Below are 18,324 nucleotides of genomic sequence, written 5' to 3'. Positions count from 1 at the left end.
GGAGGAGGCCTTATCATTCCCTTCTCTCTCCCCCGGCCTCCGCCCTCTCCTTCCAAGGTTCTCTTCTGCAATCTTCACCTCCTCTCACTACTCGCTCCTGCCTTGGAAAGTAAAGTATTGTCTCTTAGATTATCCATAAATATTTCACACACAGCTCATTCTAAAGGCAGGAGCAACCGAGATCGGTGGGGGAGACAACCTAATTATGGCTCACTGGTACAGCGAAAGCATCGAGAGCCTTTCGAACTCTCTGGCTGATCCTCGCGCTCAATATACCGCCCTTGCAGCAGCAGGAGTGTCGTTAAGCGTAGGGCTTTTTCTGCGTGCCCTGTATTCGAAGAGCCACTTGGAGGACAAAGTCCTGCATTCTCCGCTACTTGGTGCGGCTGCCGCAAACACGAACGATGCCAACCATCCTCTACCACCCGATGTCCTACCAGGCGCTCGCGATGTGCTAACGCCATATGGCTCGATCCGTGTCTATGAATGGGGTCCTGAAACCGGTCCTAAGGTACTGCTTGTTCATGGCATTACGACCCCTTGCGTGTCGCTCGGTGGACTGGCGCATGCTTTGGTAGACCAAGGATGCCGAGTGATGTTGTTTGACTTGTAAGTGATGTTTCATATTTCTACAACATTCGGATCAAAGAACTTGCATTGACAAGCAATTGTGGATTTAGATTCGGGAGGGGCTACTCTGACTGCCCCTCAGATCTCCCTCAGGATGATCGTCTATTCTCAAGCCAAATCTTTCTCGCTTTGAGCTCTTCGCCTCTTTCATGGACAGGCTCTGGATCTGGCAAATTCTACTTGGTCGGTTATTCGCTCGGAGGTGGTATCGCTGCTTCCTTTGCTTCATTCTTTCCTCAACTGTTGTCGGGTCTGGTGCTCCTTGCTCCGGCAGGATTGATTCGCGACTCTCATATTAGCTTCCGTACTCGCTTGCTTTATTCGGGAGGTCTTCCAATGGGCGTTCTGAGATATCTGTCTGGCCGCCGTCTGCGTGCAGGACCCCTTTCTTCGCCGAAACCAGAAGACAAAAAGATCCACACAAAGGATGCTCTCACTGAGGAACTCCCCTCGCAGAAAGCGGCAGAGACCCAGATATTATCACGCTCATACCCCGGCGTCACTGTTCCTGCCGCTGTCCAATGGCAGGTCAACAACCACAGCGGATTCGTTCATGCCTTCGTTTCTAGTATGCGTTACGGGCCGATCCTTAGCCAGCGACAACGCGAGTCGTGGGTGCGTCTTGGACAGCACCTCAGCAAACCGAACGGGCTTGGAGCCGGTGATCAGCCGGCAGATGGCCTTACCAGCGACAGGGTTTTGGTCATGTGTGGACAAGCTGATTCGATCATTATTGAGAATGAACTACGAGAAGACGTTAAAGCAACTCTCGGCGAGGATGTGTCCTTCAAAAGCTTCCCTGCCGGACACGAGTTTCCAAGCACTAAGTATGACGAGGTTGCTCAAATCATTCACGACACACTGCTTTGATTTTGCACGAAAGAGCTATATCATAGAATCGATCATCTCGATGCAATATTGGACCCATAGACGCCTTATCTATAGACCGCTCAAGTGATCATACCCCATTGAGACCCTATTCGATATGAAAGTCCCTTCGTCTTATAGAACGTGTATATAGAGACATTGCTTTGACTGTTTTGTGGATACTTCTGGTGGTTCGCGCCGGAGCTACCCTTGCGTCTTGCATTGAAATCGATTTCGTGATTTTTGATCAGTTCTTCAGCAGCTCATCCGTTTCCTTCAATTGCGCCGCCAGCCGTTCCAGGTGGTCTGAGCGACCCTCCATTCGAGCGCGGGCAAAGTATGGCTCATCTGACGTCGATGACTGAGAAAAGCGTTCGGCGCCATTGCTCGAGCTTGGCACGTTATTCACGTTGCCTTCGTTGAGGTTGTTTCCAGTTCCATTGGTCCTTCGACAAGTGATGATGAGCAAGTTGATTCCCGACTTGAAGGATTAAGCTAACTTACTGCGAGGGTTGTTCTTCATTCGAAGGCATTGTGGCTTTGTATACTGATTGCACTGGGGTCGAGAAATGGGGACTTTGACAGGCAGGTAGGCTTTCAACAGACGAAATGTTTCAGTTAGATGAGGTGCGATGCTTGAAGTTGCAGAAAATGCTGAAGTCTCTGGCTGGAAGACTGTGTTCTGTCTCTGCTGATGAGTATAGAATTTCGAGGACATCTAGGGCCTTATATACTTCACTATCTTGGCCCTCACACTGCTACCGATGCTGACGATAATATCTAGACACTGCGTCACAAGAACGAGTGGGCCTTGGAATAGAAACATAGAGTTTCTGTTCGTAACGAAAACTGAAGTGTTCGGCATCGAGGAGGGAGCCGATAAACTCAAACAGGTAATAGTCCAACAAAAAGTCAAGGAATGGAGCAAAGGACGCCGCCAGCAAAGATGGAGATCTTCCAGCATTGGGCCCTTCTCGGTATGAGATTGAAGTCACGACCTTTTCGGAAACAATCTTATTCTTTCTTCGGTTCCCCCGCCTCAGACGTGCTGAAGAATAGCGTCTAGCCTAGATTTGGTGTCTTGGTCAAATATTTTTGACTCTCGGATCTTGAGACCTGCCAATCTGCGAATCGAAGATGTCACTAAAAACTCCATCCAGTTTGACGGCTCCCCGCTCGCTCGGATGATAGAGTTTGGCACATTGTGCCCTAGTCCGCCGAATTGGGGGCTGACTATGAGGCTAGACGATCTGACTGGACCAATATCAGACTCCAATTGAGACCCAGACCAGCAGTTCGGGGGACTGGTGAGCAGAGTACATGGCGTACGCCGGGCATACTCGCCGAAAGCCACTAGACCGGTCTCTCGGTAACTGCATCGGGGCCAAGGGATTGGAGTCAATGTAGTCTGAGACTACTGGACTAGGAAGGTGCCTAAAGACTCCAGCGGCTCGTGACAGGCTTCACCCACCCAGAAGGACGGTCATGGGATACACAGATTCGATGCGCCTTGGCAGGGACAATGGCTGAAACCAACCCTACGACTATTCTGTCCCAAAGCGCACTTGATCTTCCGAGCCTGGGCCCTGGCTGCACTTTGACCTTCACAAAATGCGCATATTGCAATCTTGCGGTCGTAATATGAGACTCCAATTGGATTGCCGGCTATGCCCAGACCTGTAAGGACCAAGAACGGCCGTTTGAGAGATCGGCATTTGGCATACCTTGGTCGAAATTATGTGGGCGAACGTGGGCGATCACGTACCTGGAGTTGATGACGACGATGCCCACCAAGTCCTCCCACGTCTATGTGGGCCCTCTTGAAGAGTTCCAGTGAAATAAGGTTCACTAACTAGGTATGTCTTTCGGTGCTCGGTGGATGCCTGCAAGCACCAAGTGCGAACAAGGGTGTGCCATATCAAATTTGATATCGAACCGGTACCTTCAACTTTCTTCTCTGCGATTCTAAACTTTCTGTTCTTTCCTACTTTTATGATACGACGCTTATTTACTCAAAGCTTTAATAAAGGAAGATTTGGCACTCGCCGTGTACCTTCCGCTCCCAAGTTTCTGGTTGAGTCCATGTTTTTGCTTTTTCCCCCCACGATGGCCAATACTAATCAATGATAAGTTTCTCTTAGGACTAAGTATTACTCTATCCTATTTTAGTTGGATCTTACGAATATATGGTTTTCGGTCAAGCTCGGACCACCAATATAATCTCAATTCGGTAAACATGAAATGCTGCAACTCAGATGCTCACTGCCAAACCATACTACGAAGATCGACCTTGCTCCTGTCAAAAGGAGCGCTAAGCCGCACCACCTGTTCCCAATTGCAGACCCCTGCAGCTTTCGGGCGCCAGCGTATATACGGATTACTGTATCGTCCTCAATTTCCTGGCATGAGTACCGCTTGGGCCGCAAAACAAGGGATGATGGTTGTGTCTGCGCAAAAAGCAAATACGCCTGCTAAAAATGGGTCGACACCTGGCAGTGGCCACTCCAGCCCACATTGACGGTTTTTGCGGCTGTCACAAAATTACTTCCAGCTGCGCCCCAGACAGCGTGTGGATTTCTGCGTTTCCATTTCGAGTTTTAAACAATCCGATCAACAGGCTGGCACAAGCTGTGCGGGGGTAATCAAGCTTCTCACCAGTGGTATCCCGTTCCAGAGGGTCGGGTTTAGACTTCTATCCTAACTCGACTTAGCGGCAGCCGTTGCGGCTGATCATGATGTGACCCTCTTGTCAAGATCCAAAAAGATGTCAGCTTGAACCAGCTCCTTGGGCTCACGCTGCCGCGGAGACACTCCGATTCAGGTCTTTTCTTGCGCCCTAGTGCTCGCCCTTCCATGTTCTAGCATGACGAGGCCGGTTCGAATAATCAATTTCACCTCACTGGATATGCCGCTACTTTGGGGGCGGGCTTTGCGAGTTTCTTGGCAACCGAAGATGTTGTTTTTGTTTACCTTAGCGAACACCTTGAAGAAGGAACTTGCACTTTGTACGAACACTTGCACTCTTGCTCTCCGAGCGTACGATTGTTTCCTCAGTGACATGGCCCGGTCAGTCAAACTCACTAGGCCTTGCTTGTTGCGCAACTTTGTGTTGTCAAGACGTCCGTGCTGAATTGAGTCGAAGAATGCATGCTTCCACACATGGCAAGCCATCCTTGTCCACATTTGGAAAGGAGGAACGGACCCGGGCCTTGTGCAAAGTAAATTCCAGCTGTCGGGAGCCTTGTCTAACTCTATATGCCCTCCACACGCCATCTTGCACGGACGTGGTGTTCCCTGCAAGAGCGGAAGGTATCGGCAACGCCCGCGACTGCACCTCGCTGATCATTGCTTGAACGATGACACACAAGTCAGTGGAACAGCTTTAGCTTTGGGATCGCTTCCAGACTGAAACACTCTAAATTACCGCTGCGAGCATTATAGACTTGGCTTTATCGTCGCGCCTTCCTGATTTTGGCTCGGCTATAGTGGCATGGGTCTGAGGCGCAGACCGTCTTCAGCTGACCAGCGGCAGAGTTTGACTCCAAGGAACAACTAAACTCGTCCCATCAATTATTCGGTGCTCTGCGACTCACTGGAACAAGGCCAATAAGTTGCGGTGCTATTCTGGTAGACTGGTCACTTTTGTCTACATTCGAGCCGAACCTCCGTAGACGCGAATAATATCTAAGCTATTTTCACCAGAGTTTGGCCGGGACCCTCAAGGATCTACTCTGAGATCAAAGTTTGGACAAGGTACAGTACTTTCTCCCACCGATTGCCAAGTCAACTGCCGAGGAGAAATCTGTCATCGGGTAACTGGACCTGGTACTTTGTGTGTCGCACTTGAGCACAGACAATCATCCGGTGTTCTAGCTGATGATGCTAGGGAAAGAACGTTCAGTAGTTACCCTCCCACTCCGCTTTCCTATGAGCCAGTGTTACGGACAGACCGTGTTTCTCACTGAATGATGCTAGAACCACAGTCCTCACTGGTGGTCTTAGTATGCAGGCCTCATGAGGCAACTAACGCAAGACGATTGTACTCTGAAGCCAGCTTTTTGAGTCGAACGCCCACACAACCTAATCTCGAGAGTAACTACCGTGGCTGTATCTGGACGCTAGAAATGCCGGGAGTCAGGCTCATACTAAACGCTTCACAAGGCTCCCTGCTTGAACAAACGACATCTGATTGGACCTGGGAATATTACCTCGCCACTAGGATAACAAACAATCAGGGCGTATCTAACTGACTAGTTTGCTCTGGAACATATCCAAGGAGAAACGCCTCCGCACTCTGTGAAAACTGCATGTCATCCACGTTCCCCCCTTGCTTACACTCTGAAATTAGCATTGTTTCAACATTCGAGTACGTATGGCTGGGCAGGCCTCGACGAGCACTGATGCTATCTAGGATCGCCCTTGCTGCAATTTTGCACCCAAAGTCTCTTGCAGGAAGGTTGGATGCTATGCAGCAAGTACCGGTTGTGACGGCGCAACGCATGCATCGGCTACGCGCGGGCCAGAACACTTGCAGGCTGCAAACCGCTCAATTCGGCATATCAAAAGCTGACCTTCCCGGCAACTGTGACAGCACAGTATTTACCCTTAGACTCTCAGCAATCAATCCCTGCAGAAAGTATGGATGTCAGCGCACGTCAGCATTCCTAGCCAGCCATGAAAGGTTAATTCGACACGACTCCTGGTGGGGAAACAGTGTAATAGGCTGGGACTGGCTTCCGCTGCGTGCATGATCTCGCTGCACGCCACCCTTACACGGCGAAGGACGATCTTTGCCTTGATTCAGGGCACATGGCCATGTAACTGAATGCATAGAGTAGATGGAGTGTGACGTCGGGTAGGCCACGCTTCTGCCACGAGATGGGATGACTGGGAGTTTGAGGATTAAAGTCTATTTACAGGGAACCATCTCGTTGGGCTTAGTTAAATGGACATAAGTACCAACGTGGGGGTACTCTGTACTGAGGCCAACAGAGGTAGGTTCTTTGAGTCCCCCTCCCTGGTTTGGATTCAGACTGGCGTTCAGGTGCTCATGCATTGAGGGTAGTATTCTGGCCTACTCGGGTGATGATAGACACAACCCATCATTGTCAAAAGGCCGGGCCACTTCAGACCGTGGGCTACCACGGCTTTCGCAAAAGCAGCGTGAGAAAACTCCGTTTTGCTCCATCCTTCGCTAAGAGCATGGTTGGCGAGTTCCGGTGCAACTCTTGACGCAGTGTAGGTTGTCAATGACCTGACTTTATCTCTTTGTCTGAATGTCTAGCTATATTAGGCCAGACGCTATGAGCCATAGAGAGATACAGGAAGACTACAGAAATGAGTATGATAAATTGTTCCACAAAGGATATCGAGAAATCCACGAGGTCAATACAAAATCACATTTCCCGGGAGCACCAAGGCCTGGTTTGTGACAGAATATCGTGAGACTCTTGCACTTTGTGATATCAATCTCCGCCCAATCAACCGGCAATCTCTTCGGTCCACCTCTCTCGCAACCAAATGGTCATGAAGTCTCAACAGAGGAAGCTGAGAATCATGTCACTCATTACCATAAGCTCGCAATATTCCACGCGAGCTGAAACTTCTCCGGAAGCTGTTTCTGATAGACAGAACCTCCAAGGCTGTTCTTAGGATTTAACAGCCGAAGCATCAATCGAACAACAGTCTTCAATACCATCAATCGCATATCTCTACCGAGCCTGTACGCGCAGCAATTGAATCGCTTTTCTATCGCGGCGATTGGTAGACTGTTTTCAGCAGGTCGCTTAAAGAGGTCAGATTCCGTCTCACATTTGTCCAGCTCCAAGGGCTCATCTAATCTACAGCAGAGTCTAGGCACCTCTGGCAATGTATCGCGCATTGCGCCACTGGCTCCCCGCACTGGTACTTACTGTGATCCGACTAATCATTCTGTAATCCATTTGAGCTTGTGATTCATATTCAAGTGATTTTGGGAGAGGAAAACGTCTGGAACCCTCCGCCGCTCTGTGCCCCGAAGTATTTCTGGGGTCAATCGAGTTGCTACGATAAAGAGTAAACCTGGGAGTCGACAAGCCTAAGGAGTAGAAGTTCTGAGTTTCGAGTCTTTCCAAGTGCGATGCGCAGGGTACAATGGGTGTGTGCAAGTAACCATGGGGTGTGTGCGGCTGTCAGCTTTTCGCTCGTACACATGGTTGGATTTGCGGGCTGCATAGACGTGGTAGAGACCTCTTTATTTTCTATACATTAACGTCCACGGCTAGGCGTATATGCTTTCTTTTTCAGTTGATGTACGTATTGTGGTTGGGCTGAGATCGCTCTGAGTACTTTTGGACCCATGGCAGCTTTCCCAGCATAGCCCTTGAATACCTAGGTGACAGTATCTGGCATAATAAATGCGAGCCTAGAGGAGGTTGTGTCTTTTTGTTACTAAATGTCTTAGGCAGATACTCAATAGGTCTCGTGTGGTAAGTTACCAATGTGGGGTCTTCTGTCTTGTACCAGATGACTTTAATAGAAATATATTTCATGGCTGTGTAGTATGGCTGCATCTAGACTAGTAGTATCTTTTGTCCACTTAGAGCTAATTGCATCTTAAAGATAGCAGAATATGTAGCTCAATATCATCTTTGGACTCTCCTAGACGTAGCCACAGCAAAGAAGAATGTCGGCGACTTGAGAGTATACAGTGCGGATGTCACGTGGCTGGGCTTCGGCAGAGTTGCCCGGACGGGCAGAGTGCAAACATGACCTCTCATCATCCTCATACCAACTCTCCATCTCCATTCACCTGTCTACTACATTGTTCATCCATTATTGTTTACTTCCAGACCATGTAGCATAACATGCGTAACAACTAGCTTCATAGTTCCGCCGGGAATCACCCCCTCGATCGAGTTGAGCCTCCTCGACCTCCCAAGCATGCAAACACTAACGCCGGGTTTAGACACAAGCATGGCCATGGATCAGGCTTCCTTGAATAGCATCCAAACCGCCATCTGGGAGGGCCAGCTTCCTCTTGAAATTTCACTCGCTCCATCTGAGAGTCGCACCTACGATAAAACAGACCCATATCTCGTGCGCTACCCACTCTCTCTCCAGTCATAACCCCAGCTAATGTATATGCTAGATCTCCTACCCCCGGATCTCATATCTCCCTCTTCTACTACCAAAATTAAGAGCCTTCTTCGATTCTTCTCTCATCGACCCCGCCGCCTCTGCAGCCCACGATGGCTGGTTCTCATTTGAAGGCGTCCCGCTGAAATGGCACTACCCAGTCGGACTTCTCTATGATCTCTACGCGGGTGCAGAGCCGGCAACAAAATCCAGTGATGCAGAGTACACCTCTTCGGACTCCAACAAGACAGACCCGCTCCCCTGGCGTCTTGTCGTCCACTTCAGCAACTACCCCGCCGACGAGCTCGTCATGCTCGACGCGAACGGCGGCGCCATGCACGACGCGTTCATCAACAGCGTCAAGGAAGCCGATTTTGTCCGCAACGGCACGGCCAAGGGGATCATGTCGCTCTCGAAGGATGACTCGTCAGGGCTATGGCAGTCTGTTCAGGACGGTATGCACCCCCCATCCCAGCCCCTGCTGTCTCTGAACATATAACCACCCGAACTACTAATCCTAACGACTTTCCTGATCACGAGGGTAGTCGACCTCCCCTCCTTCCAACGCATCATGTCCATCCTCCTCCCACCCCCACCGCAACCCTTCCGCAACCTCCCACTCCGGCTCTTCCTCCCCCTCCCCCCGAAACCGGACTCGGACTCGGACTCCCCCTTCCTCAAAGTCGTGCAGTCTCCAATCCCACCGACAATCACGCCATCTCAAACGAAAACCCAGAATCAGATTGCGCAGTCAATAGCGACGCTCTCTTCATCGCGGGTGTCACCAGGTACAGGAACGGGATCTCCTCAGCCACAATCGCAGCAGCAGACGATCGGATCAGCTCTGCATTCGCTTCTACCGAATTTGTTTCCGAGTCGACGAACGCCCGTGCTTGCGAAGCCTGTGTTGCATGGGGCTGCGGTGCCGATGTCTGCGCCTGTGGAGGAGGTGGTGCGGAGTGCGGCTTATGGCGATGGGTGGGTTTATATTGTTATCCGGATGATGGGGTGATTTCTGCTCTTTCCATTGAAGTAGATGGCTTGGTGGGTGGCTAGCTTGTTTGACTCTTGCGTTGCATTTCCAGGGATGATCGTTACGCATTGCGCGATGGGGGTGGAATGGTTATGGCTACTGCTGTACTTTGTACGTTGAGGAAATTAGATTTAGTATTCCATCATGAACAATGTCGTAGTCCTGGCTTGCCTTTTCCTTTCCATATAGTGTCAGCATTAAAGGGTTTTTAGACTGTTATTTCGCTATCTAGGGTATCATATCCATCATATCATATCGTATACATCGTTTCCAAGGTGCACAAAAACACCACCCATGCTGTAACCATAACCACCCTGCTTCTGAACAAATATGCCATGCCTGTGATATCATATAGGAGACTGCGATGCAATGATCGATCGCTCAAACGCAGAAAATAAATCCATCTCTTCTCATTACAAGCTTTCCACTCCCTCTTCAATTTCACCTAGGTCGCGGACCTAGCTGGCCTCCCACTAATCCGCATACTCGTACTCAAACAATCACATACGGGGTCTCATTCCTCACCAGCGAAACACTCACATGATTCCCCGGCCTCACTTCATCATCCTTAACACTCTCCTCTGCATCCCGACCACTATCAGTGTCACTCTCCTCATCTCTAGTTCGCATATTCCCACCCCCGTCAGTAGCCCCTTCATCCATATCATTGATGATACTTCCCTCATGATTCAAATCCTCCTCAATGACCGTTCCCACACTATCCCTCCTCCCATCCCCGTTAATAGGCTTTAGATGTCCATCAACCCCAAACCAATGCCTGGCGAACGGATTCTTCAACGCAATATCAAATGCTGTGTTCCCGACTCCATGCCCATCGTCCGCCTTTGCGCTATCCGGTGCTTCAAGGGATATATCGGCGCCGGCATCGTATAAGAGTCTAAAGATAGATTCGCGACCTCGCTCCGCAGCGAGATGCAGTGGTGTTTTCCCCTCTGCTGTCGGCGCGTTGATATCTGCACCTGAGGCGATGAGAAAGTGAATCAGGTCGGGTCTTGGGACAATGGCGGTAATGGCGAGGTGGAGGGGTGTTTCAGCGTTGTTGCACTGCAGGCGGGCGTTGATGTCTGCGTCTTGGGAGAGAAGGAGGTGGATATATTCGGTTATTCGGGGAAAAGAGGTGTCCGGTGCGGAGGTGCCGATGTAGACGGCTTGGTGGAGGGGAGTCCAGCCCTCATTCGAGGGGGCATTGGTGTCGATGCGAGGGTAGGTGAAGTTCAATGCGAGTTTGAGGATGTCGAGGCCCGGCTCTGTGATTGGGGGAGTGAGGTGGAGAAGGGATTCGCCCTTTGCAGAGAGAGTGGTGTGTTTGGCGCCACGGTCGAGGAGGTAGAGGAACATGGACTTGTTTGTTGAAGCAGCGGCACAGTGTAGCGGGGTTAGGCCTTTTGCAGTGAAGGCTTCGATGTTGGCACCTTGGGAGAGGAGCTTGGAGGCGAGAGCAGTGCTACTTGCTGTCCGAGACTGTTCGTGGATAAGGGACTCGCCTTCTTTGTTCCAGGCGTTGATGTCAGCGCCGCCAATGATGAGGAGATCGAAAGCGACCCAGTGTTTCTCGTGGGCGGCTAGTTGGAGGGCTGTGAGACCGGATAGGGAGCGTGCTTCCACATTTGCACCGCGCTGGAGGAGGACGGAAATTGCTTCGCAGTTGTCGACTTTGACTGCTAGTTGAAGAGGGGTCAATCCGTCTTCATTCGTCATCTCGATGGAGGCGCCTTTATCGAGTAGATATAGCACAATGCGTGCTCGTCTCCACTCAATCGCGAGATGCAGTGCTGTGTCTCCTGTACGGATGTTTCGGGTGTTCACGTCGACCTTGTTCTTCACGAGAAGGGGAACTGTGGCTTCGTCTGACTCTGTCTTCACAGCTAATTGCAGGCCCGTCTCTCCTTCTTTGTTTGCAATTTGAGGATTTATAGGCCGCTGAAGGAGTAGTTTCATCACTTTTCGTTGACCATACTCTGTCGCTAAGTGCAATGCTGTGCTTCCATCGCGAGTAATCGCGTTGCCATCGGCGCCATTCTCAAGCAGGAACTCCGCCATTTCTGCATGCCCACGGCTAGAAGCACAATGCAATGGCGTGATTCGAAAGGAATTATCGTTAGCATCTATTCTAGCGCCCTGGATGAGCAACCGTTTCGACTTGCTCACGATCCCAAAATATGCGAGGATGTGGAGAGGCGTCCAGTCTTGGGGGTATTTACCCAAACCTAGTTCAGACGGTATCTTGGGTTCGTTGGTCAGAACTTGCAACGGCGGACGTCTCCAAAGCAGCTTGTTGAGGAAAGTTTTAATGAGAACCTGGATGGTTTGCTCATCCTCGGAGGTCTCCCGCGCATGGATACCCCAGTACGCGGCAGCATAGTTGAGGAACCCGCTACCAGAACTACGTGGGGGATTACCGCCGTTGTAATAGCAGTCGTCAACAATCTCGTCCGGTGTAATCGCCGTCAGACAACGCTCGGTAATATCCTTCTGAGCAGACGGGAAGAATACCCGCGCTGGAGCACCAGTCAAGTATTCTTTGGCTGTTCTATGCACGAAACGGACGGTACCGCTTACAGCATCAACGGTGAGGAGACCGGCGCTTTGGGTTTGAAGAGAATGCTCGAAGCTCATGGAATCATCGTTCGCCTCGTCATCTGCGCTATTCGTGGCGTGTTTCAATTCGCCTACGGATAATGGACGAAGGGAATATAGCGTCCAGTAGACGTAGGAGGTGGCCTTTGCGCTATGGCCTACAACCTGTTTCATTGCTTCTCCGTATGCTTCGCTCAGACTTTGTGGGAGGTGCACTACAGCTCTCTCGAAAAGACTTTTGTGCGTATAGCGGGCGAGGAGATCAAGGTGTATTTTCGCAAGGAGAAACCTGACCCAATGTCAGTCTAAACCACCAGTGAGGAGGCATGTAGGATTGGAGTACTTACACTCCGTGACTTCTTTCCGCCACCATATTCACAACATTCTGATACATGTCCGGGCTGGACCTTCGCTTGAGCAAATCGGAGAGGCTTGAATCACCTTCGATCCGAGATATGGCATACAGCTGAAGGTCCGTCGCTGGTGCGATGACCGAAAGATAAGAAGCTTCTTCGACCTGCGTGACTTCGCGCAAAGTTACTAGAAGCTGCACCTGCTCCGGAAGCTTCTGGAGGCGGGAAAGAAAACGTTCTTTATCAGAAAGCATGTCTAGGCCGTCAATGATGAAGAAAACTTTTGAAAAACGATCGACTTCCGCGCGAATGGCGTTTTGATAAACTTTTGGCGAAGCCTTGCCCTCCATGATAGACTCGGAGTGATAGAGGGATGAAGAGGCGTAGGAAAGACCGCGTTTGCGGTAGACAAGCTGGGCGAGGATGTTCTGAAGTAGACCTAACGTTGTATATTCTTTTTCCGTTTCGTCTTGACAGAAAATGAAAATGGTCGCGACATCAGGTGATGTAAATGTTCTTTGTAGAGAGTCTATAATCGTGGCCCTGCAAATTCTAAAATCAGTCTTTCTCCTTGACATGTTGCCACAGTGCTTACGATAAGAATGTCTTGCCCGCACCAGCTATAGAGGAAGCAACATTAGCACCAGTCATGGCCTCCAGATCAGGGAAACTAACGAGGACCAACACAATACAGTGTCTTACTGTAGCCCAGCAACCACTGCTTGTACTCTTCATGATCAAAGATCCATCGACCCGTCCCTTGCAGCCGGCGGTTACACAAGTCTGCGAGAGTAATGAAATGCTCGGAAGCGAGTTGACTCGTAACGCCGAGGATACTTTCTTCAAATTGAAGGTCGACTTTCGGCCCTATACGCGCAAAGCATTAAAACAGGCTGCGGAAGGAATCGCACGTGGGATGTTTAGAAACGCACCGGATTCCACCTCGCGCCACGATGTAAGCCCAGGACGTATTTTCATATCCAAAAACGACCGCTCACTACCGCATCACAATTGTGTCAGCGCATTCCCAAACCCCAAACAAAGATTAGAGTGCAAGCTCACCTCGAATCCGGCTGCATGGCCAGCAAAAACATAACCTTGTACTGCTCCAGCCGCGAGAGAAATGTCCGTTCCAGCAACTGCTTCCGATAGAAAGTCACCCCTACCCCGCCAGGCTGGAAATACAGCTCCATGGACTTCATGGTGGACGCAAAGCATTCCAGAATTTCGGCCAAGGCCGCGAGCCTCGGAGGCTCGACAAGCCATTTGTTATCCTCGCCATAACTGATCTGGTCCTTGAGTCGGTGTATCGAGTCTAGTGTATCGACAAGGAGCATTACAGCCCGTTGCGAGGAGTCTTGGAGATCGCGGCCGCCGTTAAGACAGCGGACGACAACACGTGCAGATCCGGCTGCTTGTGTGAGCTGTCCCCGCAGGGTTCGGACGTCCGTCATGCCCTTTCGATACGATCGCGACTCACGCCGATAAAAACATGGAAAGGACCGAATGCGGAGGGAGAGACCGCAAAGGGGCAGGGGTGAGTGAGGGTGGGAGGGCGAGATAGGAAGGGAGAAAGGTGATGGTGGTGGGCTCTGAGGAGAATAGAGAAGAGGAAGAAAAAAGTGCCCCAGAATAATAACTAATGCCCCAGACGTAAGGTCAGGCTAAGGAATTCTAAAACTAGGATGAAATTGGATCAGAGAACCAAGACCAAACGACGAGGCGATAGTAATAACAGCTAACAATAACCTTCTTCAGTGGAGGGATCGAGGAAGAGGAGACTTACGGTCCGCGAAGGAGGATCGAACGACTTGTCTACCCCTCCCTGATCTCCCTCTCACACGCTCAGCACTACCAACAGCAACAACGCTGACCTGCGACTCCTTTCTCAAAGACACTTCGCCATCATGTACCGCGTAATAATATCAACTCTATCCTGCCAACAAACAGGCCCAAGATCGCCTAAATCTCTCTTCCAACCCACTCTGTCGTCCGCGAAGACTTGAGATATTGACTGAATAACCGCAATTCTAACGCCAGATCCTTCAACTCCCCCACCAAGTCCCCAGTTTTCCACAGCTGATACCAAGCTCATGTGTCTTATCAAAAACCAACAGAGCGAGTCTCACTTGATTGGTCTCTCCAGGTGATATTGGACATCGTGGGGACACTGACCCTTTCGAGAACATCGCCGATTGGTGTGATCATGTTCTCAGACAGCATGCTAACACTGCTAGGCCAGTCCGAACGAGCCGTTACGCGCTGAGCCCGCCCACTTTATTCAGCTGGACCCAATGATGGGATTGAGCAATCCTTGTCCTGCTGATGGCGCGAGGGACGGTCATACGATGATGTTCGACCAGCCACTCTTTGTTCGTGGTCCCTGGATTCAGAATGGATTTGCGTGCTGCTGAAACGGCCGGCTTTCCGTCAGTTTGGATACACCGCTGACTCCGCGGAGTGCTCAGCTAGTGGTAGCCAAAGAGACTATGCTCTGCAACTTTGTTGCTCATGGTGAATCGAAGGGAGGGATTTCTCGCAAGAATCGAATAAATTCACCGTTCTTTTACAGCTATTCTTCACTAACAATGTACATGCATACATGCGCTTTCTTTCAAGTACAGTCCCAAGTCAGCCATTGAGTTCCAGCTCAGTCTGCGGACATCATAAGACGGAAAAACCAGGCGTGAGCCATCTGTTTACCCAACATGCATCCAATCTAGCTACTTCCTGCCAGGCGACAAAAAACAAGCCTAGCATTCCGGCTCACAGACACCATAAAAGGTAAAAAAGCAAAGAACGCGCCCGAGGGGAATAAGGAAAGATGTTCGTAAAGTCGTAAAGTTCGGTAATTTGGACAGACATGAGTGGGAATCAGTAGAGTGTGTGGTTGCAACAACAAATGCAGAATCAATAATAAAGGGGATGATGAGAAGAGAAATGGCGGAAAGAATGAATGGGTATCAATGCTAGGAGGTGAAATCAAACAAGAGCTACCAGTGTAGCAGGCTAGAAAGGTTCGCCGTTGACGTTGACCGAGTCACCACTCTCACGGCCGCGTCGCAGAGCTTTGGCAAGCATCAGCTCTCGCATCCAGTCGATACGCTCCTCCCGTGTCTTGACGGAGAAATGGTGCGACTTTGGCCCGCTAGGGAGGAAAGACTTTCGCTCGGCACCACCACTGCCGTTAGAGGCGGGAATCAGGGAGAATGCAAAGGCAGCCTCGCTCTGGCTGTCGTTGATGCGCTTCAAGACGGTCTTTTTGAAGGCGGCGGTCAATTTGGAGTTCGAGTTGAGGGAAGAGCACGCCACGGCGTAGTCATCAACATCAATGCGCTCCAATGCCTTGTGGTCGGCATGAGCGGCGGTTTCATCGGGGTACATGCAGAGGTGGGTGCCCCGAAGGGTGAAATGATTCTCCTCCCATTCATGACGAATAAGTCTCGTTGTCTTACGCTTCTTCATCCAGCCACTATGGATGATGTCGTTCGCGTGCGACGAGTTGGGACTGAACGGATTGTTTCTGTAGTGCGGCGCGCGCGGTGTCTTCTCGAGGTCCTCGAGGGTGTCGATGGGAGGTAGAGGCGAGCGTTCCGCAACTGGAACCAATGCCTTGAAGCCTGGCCCGTTCGCAGCAGAGTGGAATCGACGATGTTTGTCTTTGGTGGCGGCGGCATAAGCGTCGTCCATCTGGCCCTGTGTCAGGTGTCCAAACCGCATGTCTGGCGGTACAGACTGAGAGCAAGCGCGCTCGACAGGTCCAGCAGGAATAGCTGTCAATGGAGCATCGCCGCTGGGCGATGGGGTGCTCTGATCGTAGTGAGGATCATGGCGGTAAAAGTCAGAAGGTGACAATAGAGAGCTGTGGAGGTTCGCGGACTTGTCGCGAGCGCCTGTAGGGAACTGGCGCAGTTTGCGCACAGCAGAGGGCGTGATGGTGCGCTGGGCAGAAGCGTTGGGGGACAAAGTGGCCTCGCTTGGGACCTGAAGGCTAGGGATCCGCAGCTTAGGAAGACCTCGGAGATGCTGAGACAGAGTAGGACCCTTTGCGGATCTGGGAGAGTCTTCCATCGAAGCATCGTGGTCTGCAGGAGGTGTGGCAGGGTCTGTCACTGGCTGCAGAGCACTGAGTCGCTGGAAATTTAGGAAGTTGCGGACATTCTCTTGCGGATCGCGTGACTTCACACCATCAAGACTCTCTTGAGACAGGTGGATATCAGCCTTATGATTGAGACCCATAATATCGGACGATGCGATAAGAGAAGGGGTGATATCCGACTTGGGAGTTTTCAGTTCCAGTGGGGGCGACTTCATATCTGAGACAGGCAGCTTCACTTCTGGCACAAATGGCTTGGATTCAAGCTTAGGCGTTTTGGTCAGAGTCGGCGCTGTGGCAGCGTTGCCTGGATCTCCAGTAACGAGAACTGAGCCCCCCAGTCCTTCGAGTTGGAGGTCCTTTAGGATGCGAGCAACTCGGGTCTGCTGCTTCTGCCACTTGCGGCAGTTTTCACCCTTGGAGCAAACATGCAGCTTGGGGAGCAATTGCTCAATTGCAACGATTGAGACTGAATCTTCAGGAACAATATCAGCCCCATGGCGACCACGCTTTTGACTCTGGCGGCTGTCTTGGCGGGAACGGTTCTGAGCGGACGAACGGGACCCGGATCGGGATCTAGGGGCATCACAAGCTGGGCTCGTGCAATCGCCGTTTACTTCGGCAGCAGTTGTTTGAGGAGTTCCTTGCCTCAAAGAAGGATCTGGAGTAGACATTCCTGAGTCACAAGAAGGTGGAGAGCTGGAGTAATATCCCCTTCGAAGCTGTCTGATGCAGGCCATTACCTGATGACGCTTGCCAAACGAAGATATTTCGAGCTCCTTGAGGTCTTCAACCTGAAGCTCCAGCAAGATTGACCCAGATATGTCGTTGATGTAGAACTTCTCAACAACAGTCTCATCAAATCCGAGCTTCCGCATCCAACTCACAACCTCGTCTGGCGACCAGTTGGCAACGTCAACACGGGACTCGGGACGGGACAGAGGTGCTGGGGCTGGTGAAGGCGATGGGGCTGGTGCAACATTGTCCGGTACGGGAGTGTCCTTCCTCTCGGGCTCCGTATGAAATCCAGTGTAGAAGTGAGTTGCTATTGCGCTGTCAGGAACTTTCTCCGTCGTCCAGTCAGGTGTCAGCTGGGGTCTGGAGAGAGACTCCTCAGAGGTTCGGAAGAGGTGGGGGCCTTGAGGGCCTTTGATAGGACTTTCATCGATGTGGAAGTGAAACGCAGTCAGGCCGGTCGAGTCCGGAGTCTTAATATCGTCCAGCGATGACAGGGTCGACAAAGTCGTGACACTCTCTGCCACAAGCTATGTTAATCTTGGTCAGCTTTGATCCACAAGAGGTATGGAATAGACAAAAGGGAGACGGACTGAGTCGGAGCTCCTATAAGGAGAACTATCGGATGTTGCGTTGACCGAGTCCGTATCGTAGTCGGTGTCGAGGATCTCGGTCGAGTCCGACATTACTGAGCTGGATCTGACATGCGGCAGTTTCTTAGACTCCAGGAATAGTTGCTCCTGAGCCTTGATATAGTCAAACGAGAATCCGCGAGTCGAAGTCTGGGAGGAAACATTAGTGCAAGTGGGCCTTGGAAGGCGCTCGAAAGTAGGTACCATGATGCACGGCAAAGGAGCCAAAAGCTCCTAGTAGTAAGGAACCGACAATGCTATTTC

General features: G+C 50.9%; 6 protein-coding genes across 6 annotated transcripts; 2 read left to right on the top strand and 4 right to left on the bottom strand.

The window, feature by feature from the left end:
• The first annotated feature begins 41 nt into the window (after positions 1-41).
• Positions 42-1,736, top strand: BJY04DRAFT_179442 (alpha/beta hydrolase). Its single transcript, XM_073709906.1, has 2 exons — positions 42-609; positions 681-1,736. The coding sequence occupies exons 1-2, from the start codon at positions 206-208 to the stop codon at positions 1,498-1,500; spliced, it is 1,224 nt and encodes a 407-aa protein (XP_073575718.1). The 5' UTR covers positions 42-205; the 3' UTR covers positions 1,501-1,736.
• An 8-nt stretch (positions 1,737-1,744) lies between these two features.
• BJY04DRAFT_214100 (uncharacterized protein) lies at positions 1,745-2,030 on the bottom strand (the record flags this gene model as incomplete). The annotated part of the gene is made up of 2 exons (XM_073715113.1): positions 1,745-1,943; positions 2,002-2,030. The coding sequence occupies 2 exons, from the start codon at positions 2,028-2,030 to the stop codon at positions 1,745-1,747; spliced, it is 228 nt and encodes a 75-aa protein (XP_073575717.1).
• A 169-nt stretch (positions 2,031-2,199) lies between these two features.
• Positions 2,200-2,946, bottom strand: BJY04DRAFT_179440 (uncharacterized protein). Its single transcript, XM_073709905.1, has one exon. It carries the CDS (start codon positions 2,459-2,461, stop codon positions 2,216-2,218), a length of 246 nt encoding a protein of 81 aa, XP_073575716.1. The 5' UTR covers positions 2,462-2,946; the 3' UTR covers positions 2,200-2,215.
• Positions 2,947-8,263: 5,317 nt separating this feature from the next.
• BJY04DRAFT_179434 (autophagy protein 5) lies at positions 8,264-9,785 on the top strand. Its single transcript, XM_073709904.1, has 4 exons — positions 8,264-8,393; positions 8,444-8,574; positions 8,627-9,068; positions 9,159-9,785. Exons 2-4 carry the CDS (start codon positions 8,452-8,454, stop codon positions 9,623-9,625), a joined length of 1,032 nt encoding a protein of 343 aa, XP_073575715.1. The 5' UTR covers positions 8,264-8,393; positions 8,444-8,451; the 3' UTR covers positions 9,626-9,785.
• A 51-nt stretch (positions 9,786-9,836) lies between these two features.
• On the bottom strand, positions 9,837-14,625 carry BJY04DRAFT_119282 (NACHT and Ankyrin domain protein). Its single transcript, XM_073708304.1, has 6 exons — positions 13,660-14,625; positions 13,530-13,594; positions 13,273-13,464; positions 13,193-13,217; positions 12,592-13,140; positions 9,837-12,533 (listed from the first exon to the last, which is right to left on the bottom strand). Exons 1-6 carry the CDS (start codon positions 14,049-14,051, stop codon positions 10,139-10,141), a joined length of 3,618 nt encoding a protein of 1,205 aa, XP_073575714.1. The 5' UTR covers positions 14,052-14,625; the 3' UTR covers positions 9,837-10,138.
• Positions 14,626-15,606: 981 nt separating this feature from the next.
• On the bottom strand, positions 15,607-18,114 carry BJY04DRAFT_205171 (SAM and PH domain-containing protein; the record flags this gene model as incomplete). The annotated part of the gene is made up of 2 exons (XM_073713565.1): positions 15,607-17,958; positions 18,022-18,114. 2 exons carry the CDS (start codon positions 18,112-18,114, stop codon positions 15,607-15,609), a joined length of 2,445 nt encoding a protein of 814 aa, XP_073575713.1.
• Positions 18,115-18,324: the final 210 nt, after the last annotated feature.

The sequence above is a fragment of the Aspergillus karnatakaensis genome (assembly GCF_047715665.1).
Source record: "Aspergillus karnatakaensis strain CBS 102800 unplaced genomic scaffold BJY04scaffold_5, whole genome shotgun sequence".
NCBI classification, from domain to species: Eukaryota; Fungi; Ascomycota; class Eurotiomycetes; order Eurotiales; family Aspergillaceae; genus Aspergillus; species Aspergillus karnatakaensis.
Note: the sequence above shows the minus strand (reverse complement) of the source record. Positions and strands in the feature narration are given on the sequence as shown.